General features: G+C 38.7%; 1 protein-coding gene across 3 annotated transcripts in view; it reads left to right on the top strand.

Annotated features, from left to right (window-relative positions):
- btbd11b (BTB (POZ) domain containing 11b) overlaps nt 1-13815 on the top strand; it is a 64124-nt gene that overhangs the window by 34000 nt on the left and 16309 nt on the right. For all 3 annotated transcript variants that reach the window (XM_079621896.1, XM_079621897.1, XM_079621898.1), the window contains exon 4: nt 4721-4864. In XM_079621896.1, the coding sequence (XP_079478022.1) occupies nt 4721-4864 (144 nt within the window). The remainder of the gene's footprint in view (nt 1-4720; nt 4865-13815) is intronic.

Raw genomic sequence — 13815 nt, 5'->3', positions numbered from 1 at the left:
TTGATTTTCTCTGTCTTTAGTTTTTTTGATTTACAATAATGTCAGACAGCAGCTGGTTTATTAGGCTGCTGTCACTTTAAGATCTACAGCACATGACACGGATCTGGCACACATCCAATTTACTCACAACTCTTTGTTCATTTAAGACTTTATTTAACTCATTTAAGACTGTGCTCGCGAGGATACTCAACAAAATGGGCACTTTGGGTTACTTTTGTGTTTTTGTCCGTTCAAGCACTGTCTAAAGCGGCTTTCTGTGCGCACAAGTCGTGTGTGTATCACACAGACAGTACCAGTAGATTCATGGATACTGCACTGGCTTATCTTTCATGTCTTATCGCGCTTGCATGGTTTAAAAGCATTTGCAAGAATAAGTGTAATAATGTAAAGCTAGCCAAAGGATGACGGAAAAAAAACTTTGAATATTTTTATGCGTTAAACAAAAAAAGAAAAAAAAATCACATGCGTTTTGACAACTCTAATAGGCTACATATATAGTAAATAAATATAGTAAATACTATATATGAACATATAGTAAATAAATAAATAAACAAAGGACAAATGTCTTAAATTAATCTAGTGATGTCCGGCAGACAGTCAAAATGGAGAAAATGTATATCGTAAGTTGAAAAAGAAACGCTGGAGGCTCTATTTTTCTCAGTTTCCCTATGTCATCATAAAGTCAGCTCCTTGAGAATAGAGACGTTGTGGAACGGGTATCACTTTGGACACACTTTTAATGGTTTCCAAACCCACAGGCCTTTTGGATAGCGAGCTGGAGCGAGAGAGGTCTTAATCTGCAGTGGCATCACTGGAAGATTCTACACACTTGAGGAAGACGAATAAGGAGCTTGAGGGAAAAACTTTTCACACCATGACCTGGCATCATGATCATTTATTTATTATTATGCAGCATTATGCAAATGCATTTTCACACTGATCGCCATAACTCATTACAGCCACGAGTTAAGTGGTAGAGGCGCTGGATGAATGACAGTATGGTTTCAGGGTTTAGGCTTCTTTTTCCCTGCACCCTGATGCTTCGGTTGTTCCACTAGATCAGTTCACTTTTTACTCTTTATAAAATAAACATTTCACAATCTTTAATACCGACAAAATTCTGATTTTCTTCTTTTCAATCAGTTACTTTTTAATAATTTAACTGCAGGTAATTATTTTTGTTGCCCTGACAGGCGGCCTGACCACTGAATAACCTGCAAAATATTAATACTAAAATATTAATATTATTATTCTAGGTTATTTTCAATTATTTATTGAGTATATTGACCCACTCAGGGATCTACAAAGAGAAACCTCTGATATAAAGAAATCTTGTTACAGTGCTCTGTTTAGTTTCTAATCTGTTCTGTTTCGTTTTCCCTGTCACTGTTTTGAGTCATTCATTCTTATTCATTATTAGTTGTCATGGTTTCTGATTAGTTCTCACCGGTTCACTGTTTTGTTAATGATCTTCCTCTATGTATTTAAGCCCTCAGTTTTACTCAGGTCATTGTTTTTCGTTAACACATTTTCCTCAATTTTGCAATTACTTTTATTTTTTTGATTTTGCTTTTAACGTTGGTCAGTCAACATAACATAAAGTGTTCTGATTTTGTTTGAAAGAAACTATTACTTTTATTCCGCAAATGTGCTTTAAATTTAGCAAAAGTGACAGTAAAGACATTTCAAATGTTACAAAGGATTTCTATTTTAAATAAATTATGTTATTTTGAACTTTTATTCATCAAAGAAACCTGAAAAATGGATCATGGTTTCCACAAAAAAAATATTATAAAAATATAACTGTTTTCAACATTGAAAATAAAGAAGAAAAAATAAAAATTACAAGAAGAGCACCAAATCAGCATATAAGAATGATTTTTGATGGATCATGTGACACTGAAGACTGGAGTAATGATGCTGAAAATTCAGCTTTGCCATCACGGGAATGAATTATATTTTAAAACACATAGACAACATATATTATTTCACAATATTACTGTTTTTACAGTATTTTTGATCAAATAAATACATAATTGGTAAACATATGAAACTTTAAAAACATTAAAAAAATCTTAGTGACCCCAAACCTTAGTCTAGTTTATTTTTTAATAACAGCTTATTTTATCTTTTAGCTTATTTACAGCTTATTTTTGTGAAATATTTTAGCTTGAACAATTTTTCTTTAAAATAACTGTTACATGCCCTCATATTTTGTTACCTAATGTGTTTACCTTCATAAATTATTAAAAATGATTTTTGGGGGGATAGGCCAACTGAAAGTTTGCCATAAAATGATTTAGCACACTTTATTTTTGAAGCATAATCACACAGAACAAAATTAGGCAAGAACTTGGAAATAAGCCAGGTTTTTAAAGTGTGTGTGTGTGTGTGTGTGTGTGTGTGTGTGTGTGTGTGTGTGTGTGTGTGTGTGTGTGTGTGTGTGTGTGTGTGTGTGTGTGTGTGTGTGTGTGTGTGTGTGTGTGTGTGTGTGTGTGTGTGTGTGTGTGTGTGTGTGTGTGTGTGTGTGTGTGTGTGTGTGTGTGTGTGTGTGTGCATTTCTCTGCGTGTTAAGTCTTTATAGCCTACTGCAATATGAAAAGTTTACCCTGACCGATGTTTGAGGAAGTGGAGCTGAGAGGAAAGTGAGCGAGATGCCAGTCTTACCACCCGTTGCTTTAAGTGTTTCAGGCTGGCTGTGCATAAGCCTGGCACACTCATCTGTCACAGAGACCCGCTGAGAGTTTTAATAAGAGCTCTGGACTCAAGAGATTGTAGGGAACAAAGGGGAATTTTGCTCCCATCTAGGATCTTATGCACCTGTCAGTCAATCTTCATTGAGCTGAGATCAGGGAAATGGAGAGCAGGATCTTATTATGAACATTTATGAACATCTGCAGGACTGTGAATTAGTTCGTATAACACATGAATACAATAGCAGCGTACTAGGCCCAGGTCAGTGAGGTGTGGTCTTGCATTGCTAAACACCTGTACTTCCTCCCATGCCGCAGGCAAGTAACCATCACTCCACCCCTGCCTTGTCTCCATGGCAACCTATTTCAAATTCTATCAGGATGCGCCTTATTTTTTTATTCCTCCTTGAAGCAAAACACACTTACTGTAAGATGGACTGCACAATCTATATCACAGTAATTACGAAAGGGTGCATTTTTAAAATAATAATAACATGCCTTAAAAGACCTATGATGAGTCTGTTGAGCGATATATTACACAATATACATTATGATAAGCAACGTACAGTACTCTGCCGTCATATCTCCGGGTGGAACCGATTAAGGATTTACATCATTCTCTCTCTCAGGCAGCCCTCCTAAAATTACATTTGCCTCACAAGAGTAAATGAGACGGTTCAAACGAAAGCCCCTCTGTCAGTGGACAACAAAATAGAGTCATTTGTTTCAGCCACATCATAATTTAACACGCCGTCGGCTCCAGGAGTGTTCGGCAACAATGGAAGTGATGAAAACAGGGATGAGAGCGAATCCAATTTTCGAGGAGCCCAACCATCCTGTTAAAAACAATAACCAGTGTGATTCAGACACTAGCGGAGTCTCACCTCAGTGGTTCGGCTGTGAGCCGGGATGAAGAGCTTTGTGGTGGTGCAGTAGTGCTGAACAAGTGAGCCCTCAATCTAATGCTGATTTCAGCATCGCTGTGTGATGTTGAGTCTGTGGCATTGGTACAATGCAGAATCCTTACTTTTATCATTCAGACATTAGCATTAAGTTGTGTGCAATCCGTGTTCCACAAGTAGAAGGCGGCAGCTCTTTACAGTAATTGCTGGTTGTCCAGAAAGGTGATACGCCTCCCTTTCTCCTTGTGAGCAGACGAAACAAGAGGCCGGCCAAGTTTCTCACCTGCTACATCCCAGGAGGGAGTCCTGTGAGACCTGTTGTGTAGTTTGCCTGCGTATTATTAAAGGGATAGTCCACACAAAAATGAAAGTCTGTCATATGAAGATATTTTGAAGAATGTTGGTAACAGTTTCGGTTCCCATTGGCTTCAGTTTAATCATTTAGTTACCACCATTCTTCAAAATATCTTCCTTTGTGTTCCACAGGAGAAAGGGCCCTGTTTACACCTGGTATTTAGAGGCGTTTTCATAGATCGGATTACAAGTGGATGACGCTAAATTGGTAAACGGGGTCTAAAACGCTTTGAGCTTGTCCATTTTTGACCACTTCAAGAGGTAATCGAAAACGCATTTGAACAGCCACAAAAGGCCGCCTACTCTCCGCATACTGACCTTATGCGGAAACATTGGGAAGCGCGCTAGCCAGACGGGATTTAAAACTTGTTGACTGAAGACCCAAGTTTGGTTTGAAAAAGAAAAATGTACCAAGCACAGTTTCACCATTCCTGATTTCTAACACACACTCACAGTGTTTGATGAAAGTTGCTGCTCTCCGTATGTTTTTCCGCGTGATGGTGTGTGAACTTATTTTGTCCGTTAGATCGAAAGACCTACCCATAGATATTCATTTCCTGAAGGGTTTGTATTTTTGATGTCTTTAATGCACTACAAGTTGCTTTTGATAAAAGTTTCTGCCCAATTATTGAATGTTAAATTACATCCTCGCATTTGGCAGACACTTTTATTCAAATCATTCCCTGGAAATCAAACCCATTGTCTTGGTGTTGCTTGGATTTAACTGCTGCATTTTCCCTGACCGTACATGCTTTTTTTCTTTTTGTGCAGGAATCCTCAGTTTGCCGGACAGTTTGAGCCTGCACAGGAACCAGCAGCGCTCAAATAAAGCTGGAGACGCCTACAGTCAGTCCGAGCAGCGGACTATTGAGCAGTCCCTGCTGGCCACGCGCGTGGGGAGCATCGCTGAGCTCAGTGAGTAACCAAACATCCATTTTTCAACTTAAATTGAGCTCTTCTGCACCATATACTTTTTTCTATTAATCATTCCTTGCTCAGAAAAGCGGAAGCTGCCATCATTCTTTGGTTTAATACTTGTTTGTATATGTGCGTATGCACTCATCTGTTTAAAGAGTTTTATTCAGTAGAAGTAGAAGTGTTTGATTTGCATGTACAGCACATTTTCACAGTGTTCAGGAACTGCTGCATGGTGGTGTAGAGTGGTAAATATATATATTTCGATGCAAATTCATTTCGTTTGAAGTAAGAATTAGCCCCAGGTTGCAGTCATTTCACACCAGAGGTATGTGTTTAGTAGTAGGAATCCATCAGCTCAGGATTCAGGTCTCTCTCTCTCTTACCTCAACTAGGCCTTTAGCTCTCAACATCCCATACACACATCCACTCTCATACAAGTGCCATACACTGTATTTGATTTCCCCATGAATTTAAAGCAGTGCTTTAGACATCTGTTTTTAAAAGGGTCAAATGTTCAACAGAGCACTTAGACAGCATGCAGTTTATCCTATACGTGCATTTTCAATCTGGCTCCTCAGTACAGTGTAATGTCAAATAATTAATTAATTAGGCAATGGCAACACTTTTTTGTGTGTGTGTGTGTGTGTGTGTGTGTGTATGTGTATGTGTGTGTGTGTGTGTGTGTGTGTGTGTGCTTTTTTATGCTTAGTACCAGTTAAAAGTTTGTAAACATTACCATTTTTAATATTCTTCCATATATATATATATATATACCTTTTTTGTACTTTTCTACTTTAAATATTTAATTTATATACCGGTATATATATATGGTATATATACACATTTGTATATACTGATATTCTGTATATGCATTATCTTAAGGCAAGTTCACACTACAGGATTTTAAAACGTCGGGCTGAACTGTGCAGTTCACACTACATGACTTGCTCTCTGTGAAATCAGGAGTGTTCAAGTTGTTGAGTTGTTCACACCATATGACACAACGTGATTGATCCGCAACAGGAGGTAACGCACTACACGAGTTGACAACAACTCTGTCATCCAACGATTATATCTTGTCTACAAACCACGTTTTATCACGAAAAATCACGCGATAAAACGAACCGAAAATGACGCAATACAGCACGCGCGCCACTACCCAGCAAAGAAGAACACAAGTACACAACACGCGAGTCTTTGTTTGAATATGGACGTCAGACAGAAATTAGTGCTGCAAACTGTTTGCGCGATGATTTGCTCTGAAAAAACAAAAACAAAAAAACGCGTATTTTCCATAGACAGTATAAACGGTATTTTCCCGGTTACCTCAACCCATGCCTTGCTCTGATTGGCTGTAGCTCATGACATCACATGTGGTTGAGTCGTGCGACAGCTCCAGATATCTAGCATGCTAGATATTTTTCTGGGCTCGGCGACGCGTCCGCGAGGCGTCTGCGAGCGTTTTTGATGCGTTGTTGGCTCTTTCATATACTAACAGATTGGCGAGCGTTCATCAGCCGCTAATCCCCCGCGATTTGCACGCGATAACAACCCGACCTGTCGGCGAGCTCAACGATTTGCAAATCGGGCTTAAATCGGGCTTAAAATCCTGTAGTGTGAACTAGGCATTAGCTGTGTGCTTAGGATCACTGTCCTTTTGGAAGGTGAACCTTCTGCCCAGTCCGAATGATCTGGACAAAGTTTTTATTAAAGTGTGTATGTCAGGTTAAATTTTTAATTTTGATTAACACAAAATAGTGAGGGGAAATACACGTTTGACAAGTTGATGTATTGTTTTGTATGTTTTTCGATTCCTAAAGGCAGAATATAAGATGAAAAAGTTCATTATTTTCAGTCCTCCCTTAAAACTGCTCCTCATTCCAAACGAATCGTTTGACGTCATAACAGGGAGACGTCTCCCAAGCTCGCTGAGCTGTGTTGATAATTGCACGAGTGATAGAGCGAGAGAATTAGTGATTAGGACATTTATTTAGTTATTTAGTTAGTTATTTAAGTTAAGTCGTTAGTATACGCAGGCGTATTTTCACGATGGTGAATTACTGCGTTTGTGCTGTGTGCAAAAACACCGTTAAAACCGGTCACAGAGTCCACTGTGTTCCGTGCCTGGGTCAACTTTGTTCGGACCAAACGCGCCGACTTCAGTGCTGCTTCGGTATCCAAGACTTCGGTCATTTGCAGCGCCCATTTCACTGAGAAGGACTACGCGGTTGGAGATCTCATGAGTTATAAAATGGGATTTAAAACCCGAGTGAGACTGGCAGCTGATGCGGTGCCTACGGTGTATGCTACTGTAGTAGAAGCACGTCGATCGCGCCCCTCTCTCTCACACACACACACACACACACACGCACCAACCAACAACATATTCCAGCATTGCAATATTGACATCGATCGCAGGCTGTTCATTATAGCCACGGAGCTTCAGAGCTGAGGCGGAGCTACAGATTAGGTGTCCCTAAATAACCCGCGTATCTAACAGTAGTTCCGCATTAATTAATTTGCACGCGAGTTTAATTTTTTTTTTTATATACTGTGTATTCTCCGTGTATATTCATGCACTGAACCGTGACACCCGTACCATTTCGGTTCAATACGAATACATACCGTTACGCCTATACTTACCAGACACCTGACCAACTCTCCACTGGTTCTTCTTCACACCAGATATTTATGTTTCTTCGATATGAATTATTTACATTTCTGTTTGGCTCCTCATCTGTCTCCCGCCTGGGAGGCTCAAAATTGTATGGCTGTGGGCCATCGTATAGGTTTGAGGGGGATTTTGCATCTCCTCAGACTCAAAACTCTCCATACTTGAATAGAACTTTGTTGGCACGTCTCCCTTGTATGACGTCACAGCTCAGCTGCGTTTTAAAAATATGATCTTGACAGAAATGGCTATAAAGCTTATTGTAGGGCAGTTACAGTAATAATTTTAATGATAATTACATTTTCACTCAGACATCTAAACCTTATTTAATATATCTAAAAAAAAAATGTAACCTGACATACACACTTTAAGGCTTACTCTACATTTTGCTGTGTTGGGCATTTCCTCTACTCTGACGATTCCCCCAATCCCTGCCGCTGAAAAACCACACTTTACCATTGGGATGGTATTGTGCAGGTGATAAGCAGTGCCTGGTTTCCTCCATACATGATGCTTGACCAGAGAATCTTGTTTCTCACAGTCTGAGGTAGTCCTTTAGGTGCTTTTTTGCTAATTCCAATTGGGTTTTCACGTGTCTTCACTGAGGAGAGGCTTGAGTCTGGCCACTCTGCCATAAAGCCCAGATTGGTGGAGTGTTGCAGTGATGTTTGTCCTTCTCTAAATTTCTCTAAATAAATCATGGAGCTAAACCAGAGTGACCATCAGCTTCTTAGTCACTACTCTAACCAAGGCCCTTCTCCATCATTTGCTTAGTTTGGCCAGGGGGCCAGCTCTAGGAAGAGCCCTAGTTATTCTAAACGTCTTCCATTTAAGCTATAGCCTATACACGGGTTTCTGTGCAACGTCATCACATAGATGCGCGCGCATCTAAGAGGCAGAAAGCAACAGTCTTTACGGCTATATCTAGCAGAAGCAGAGATAACGCGGAGCTGTAGTGCTGTAAACTAACCTAAATGCATAGGGTATGTCATGTTTTTATGATTCGCAAACTTAGTTGGACAATTTCATACTAGTCAACTAACTAACGTTTTACATAATGTTATATTAATATGCAAATGAAACACAAGCAAACAGATTCAACTCTGAAATTGCAGTTTATTATTGAGTCAACAAGAATTTACAAACAATGCGAAATCTACGTTAATTACAATGTTCTTTTACAGAACTCGGCATAACATATAGCGGTCTTGCCTCTTGGATGCGCGCGCATCCGGTATTGTTTGTATACAAGAAACCTGTGTATGCTTCTGTCATCCTTCAATACAGCAAAATATGTTTTTTTGCTCTGATATGCATTTAGGCATATGCTGAGTGTCTTGACAACGACATATAAAACTATAATATAAATTTTAAATATAATTTTTTCTGGAATGTTCATTATTCAAGCGAAGCTCTCAGCTGTGCCAATATTTCCATTGCACCCCCCCACCCCCCACCCCTGCATTTATTTGCATACTGAATTATGATTGGTCTTCTTTCTTGCATACTTTTGAAAACCTAATTGTTATGGCTCTTGTCTTCCTTGCATATGTTTAGCGAGTTATTGTTGCCTGTACACTGCACATTGACGTGTGATGCGCAGCCAACTGAATACATGATGCATGCTGAGTGGATTTCATTTATACAGAAACAAAGCCTTAAACTCATTCTTGCCTAAAACTTTAACACTTTTCGTTTGCTGCCTTGCAAACACTGTTATTTCCGTCAGGAAATGCGAATCTGATTAGATATAAAGCTCTCTTACTTAGGAGAATGATCATGTAATTCAATATATTTTACAGCAGAAAGCTTGTTCTATTCTGGAGAACATCGATTTTAAACGCAATACTATATGTTCTGCAGTACAGAAATCTTCTTAGCCGCAATGCCTGCCTTGAACTCGGCAACAACAAGCACAGTCATTCACATCCAATACAACAAATACATGGCCCAGTTTAATATCTGAAAAGTACATGGAAAACATACCATAGCAAGCCCACAGAAGCAGATATGCACAAAATGCTGCTATCTGTTCCTTTAAAAATGCATGTGCTCTTCAAATCTTAAATATCAAATCTCCATTAGTACTTTTTTATAGACAGTATCCATGGAGATTTCCATAAAATGCTTAGTCTATTTCCAGCTCTTCTCTTCTGTCTCTCTCTCTTTCTCATGGTTGTCCCCAGTGACCCTGCAGGGGAAGTTGAGGGCAGTTTGAACCCTGGGTAGGGACAGCGGTCCTCCCCTGCTTTACACATCCAGTACGCTGCCTCCAGCAAGGGCAGGAACAACAACTGACAGAGAGTCTTTCTGCATTTGGACAGTCACAACAGAGCACTCTCTTACTCAAAGGGCAGAGTTTATTTTAAGAGAAAGCTGAACTTGCAAAATTCAGATCTAATTATACAGTTTTATTTTTATAATGATATAAACGAGTTTTTGTGCATGTTGCTGATTTTTTTTTTACAGGGTTTGCCTGTGCAGAAAGCTTTAAAATATTGAACAAGACACCAAGTCTGTATTCAGAAAATGTTTCATAATTTTTACAACTGTAGCGTGCTTTTTCAATATGCACGATTAGCAGAGGGATCAGGGTTATTATGAAGTTCAAATCTGTAAGTTATTAAATGGGAATGGAAGGCATTCAGACTGTCAAAGTCACTGCCTCTCAGGAAATCCTTGTTATCTGAAGCACATATGACCTTTTGTAGGCTTGTCACAATCCTCTCACAGCCGTACATATCCAGAGGGAAGTCTGAAATCTCATATTCCATACGGTAATTGTATTTTAATGTAATTACACTCTTATAAATCCCATAGCATCAGAGGACGGCAATAGATTACATCTTTCTATTACAGTTCTTAGGTTTTTATGTGTCACTGAGCCAGTTAACTAGAATACATCTCTCCCTGCAGAGCACTAGAGGGTCCAAAGGTCAATGCATTAGAAGCCTTTTTTGTCATATTTGTCTCTTAAAATTCCATTGTGCCCTATTCCCTCGCCGGATTTGCCTGGAAAAATACATTTTCTTTCTGGGGTCATTTTAACAGTGCTTATTTGAATGCAGATTGAGTAGCTATTGCTTGCTGACTGTATAGAAAAGATAAGTGGTGGATATTTAAATTTAGATTTCTATTATTGAAAATAAGCTCTCCCTAGTAACTAAGTGACAAATGGACTCCAGAAAAGCTAAGCTCATTTACACTTTATGGGCTTTTATTCTTACATACTACATTTGTTCATGTAATGGTTTGGTCGATCTAAATAAGACTAATTCTCTGCTTTCAGCATTTGAGTGTGCATACAAGAACTTTACTTTGGGCTATTGTAGTTACTTAGCCATTAACAGCTAATTGGGAAATGTACATTTCTGCATTAGTTTGACTGCACCGATTCTAAAAACAGCCCTTAAGGAGAATCAACTCTTATGCAGAATAAATAGCTGTTTAAATATCTCACATTAAGACCTGCACCACAGTCAGGAGGTTTCTTTTTTAGGTTGGCCAGAAACCAATCAAAGACCTTTGTGGCTGAATTGCCATCAGTGAGTGTTTCCATGCCGTCTATAATTTTTTTTCCCCCTTTTTCCTAAAAGTCCCTGTTTCCTCCCATAGCTCGGTTAATGCATCTATTCCCTCTTGCGCCATAAAACGCTCATTACATTTCATTGCTTCATTGCTCTGGTGCACCGCTGTTGCCCAATGACTGGTTCTTAATTGTTTATCTACACTTTTCTTACAGCATATACAGTAAGTCTGCTAAGCAGCGAGTTTTCTGTTGCAGGAACTGCTGTAGCTTTGATGGCTGCTGGAATATATGGTTCTTTGGTATGTCTGGAAAAGCCAACTGCAGGGTGTGAGGAGACCCAGACCAAGTGGTATTTTTAACAGAACAATAAAAGAAAATTATAGGTGAAACTCATTAAAAGTGTAAATATACAGTATTAACTTTAAATATATGTAATATATATATATATATATAAAAAATGCAAACCTCAAATGGTCCTACATTTTTTAAATATTATTAATATATATATATAAATAAATAAATAAATAAATATAATTATAAATAAATCATTTTGTTTCATCACTTCACAGAACACAATCCCAAAACTTCTGTGGCTTATTTATATGATTTTGAGCAAATTGGAGGCGACTTTGGTCAATAGTTGGAGTTCTGGCATGGAAACTGCATGCGTTTAGTATGCGCCTTACTGTTAGAGTAGTCAAAAAGACATTTTAAAATTGTGACGCTTTAAGTGCTATTGAGCGGAATCTTAAACACCTCCGATTGACCATTGTGTAGTTGTGATGGATTCTATTCAGGGGGTTGAATAATTTTGAGACTGCAGAAGTCATTAAAAGTGGCATTTACAGTTGAATTTGGGGAAACCACTTGAAACATTTGTTGTGTTGAGCTATTTCAATTACTTTTGTTTGATTTTTTCATTGCAAGTAGCTGAAAGCCTGTAAATTTACCTGCCAAAAGCACTTATGTGCAATGGTGGTTGAATACTTTCAATTACAACTGTGTGTATATATATATATACAGTATTAATTTCTCATTATTTTGGTATTTCCTTTTTTTATGTTATACACATGACGTGCAATTTTCCAAACATTTTAAATAAAACAACTACAGTTAATCCAGTGAATCCCAGTTTGACGGATCTAAAAGACCAAAAAAATGTGTTCTCTCACATAAAGCTAAGCAGAGCACCTTTCTCTCTCATGGCCTTTTCTTGGTAATTTATGTCTTGGCTCTGGGAGGACAGCCAATCGATTCTGCTCAGTTTTCACAGTAAAACACCATTCTGCATCCTCCATTCCCAACGTCTCATTCTCAGTCTGGTGATGAAGGGCACCTTCTCTGCTGTTACGCATGAGAGTATCATATTTAACCCAAGACACTCAAGCAAACAGAAAATGTTCTGCTGTGTTGGTTTCTTACATTGCCATGCTTACTCATAGTCATACGAATAGCCTGCGGTACCTGTAGACGGTTAGCCCTCTTGGTAGTGAGGTTTACGGTCATGACTAATCGTCGAAGACCTTTTGCCGTTGCTGTGTTTGTTTAGCTGGTTAATCTTGAGCATATCTCTCAGTCAGTTCCTCCGCTGCCCCTCTGACTTGAGGAAATGTCACACGCTATCATGAATAAGAGATGAGTGTCGGTCACAGAAGTGCCCCAGGTGGCTTCCAGTCCCTTTCCTCCTCTCGAAAGCCTCCTGCCACCACCTCTGACTGCTAACGCCGTGTGTTTCTGTGCTGACAGGTGTATTCTTATACGCTGTATTGTTTTGTGTGTGTACTTTCGTGGCTCCTGATAATGTATTCTGCATAATCCTGCAATTACTGTGTATAATTACAGTGCATATCTTTACCCTCCGCTGTCATATAGTCCACATTGCTTCCTCTCAAACTCATCAGTATTCCCTCTTTATAATGGCACCATTCAATTCTGTCATTATTTGCTCAAGCTCATGTTGTTCCAAACCCAAGACGTAAACTTTTTTGTCCATAAAAATGAAAGTCATTGGGATCCAATAAAACTTTGGATGCTTACTTTTATTTAATGAAAAAAAAAAAAAAAAAAAAAAAACATTGAGACCTTTTTTAGAATGCCTTCTTTTATGTTCCACAGAAGAAAGAAAGCCATGCAGGTTTGGAACAACATAAGGTTGATAGAATGCTGATTTTTAGGTGCGCTATTCCTTTAAATCTGCTGCCTTGGCAAGGGAAATCAGAATTACAACAGTTAAACAAGCCGTTTATTCTCTAAATGAATGCTTATCTCGCACAGGCGGCCTTGTTAATTCACTTGGAGTAACAGAAATGCGAAATGTTCTTGATAGAACAAGTGCGAGTGCTGCAGTTATTTAGCAATAGATGAGGCTGTTTCTTAGTGTGCCTTTCAGAGTCTGTTATTGACTATACTGAACACACGGCTGTTCAGTTGAACGCTTTCAGAAGAATTAGGTCTCATGGACTAAATGAGACCGTAGATGATCTGAAAGTTTCACATATGAAAGGAAATAGTCATTGGAGCGAGAGGGAGAGTGTTTAATGTTCTGTGTAATGAATGCTGAGCTTTGTGTGACCTTGTTTGAAAAGAGGTTTGTGACCTCTTTCTCATCCATCAGATAGTGTGCTCTTTACAAAAAATCTCATGCAAACATGCACACAGTTGTAGAATATCTTTGTATGTGGTTAACTAAGCTATACATGAAATTTATATATATATATATATACAGTATATATTCTGGTTAATGCTGCT

This window comes from Phoxinus phoxinus, assembly GCF_949152265.1.
Source record: "Phoxinus phoxinus genome assembly, chromosome: 8".
Taxonomy (NCBI): Eukaryota; Metazoa; Chordata; class Actinopteri; order Cypriniformes; family Leuciscidae; genus Phoxinus; species Phoxinus phoxinus.
The sequence above is the reverse complement of the archived record's forward strand: the minus strand, read 5'-3'. Positions and strand labels throughout refer to the sequence as shown.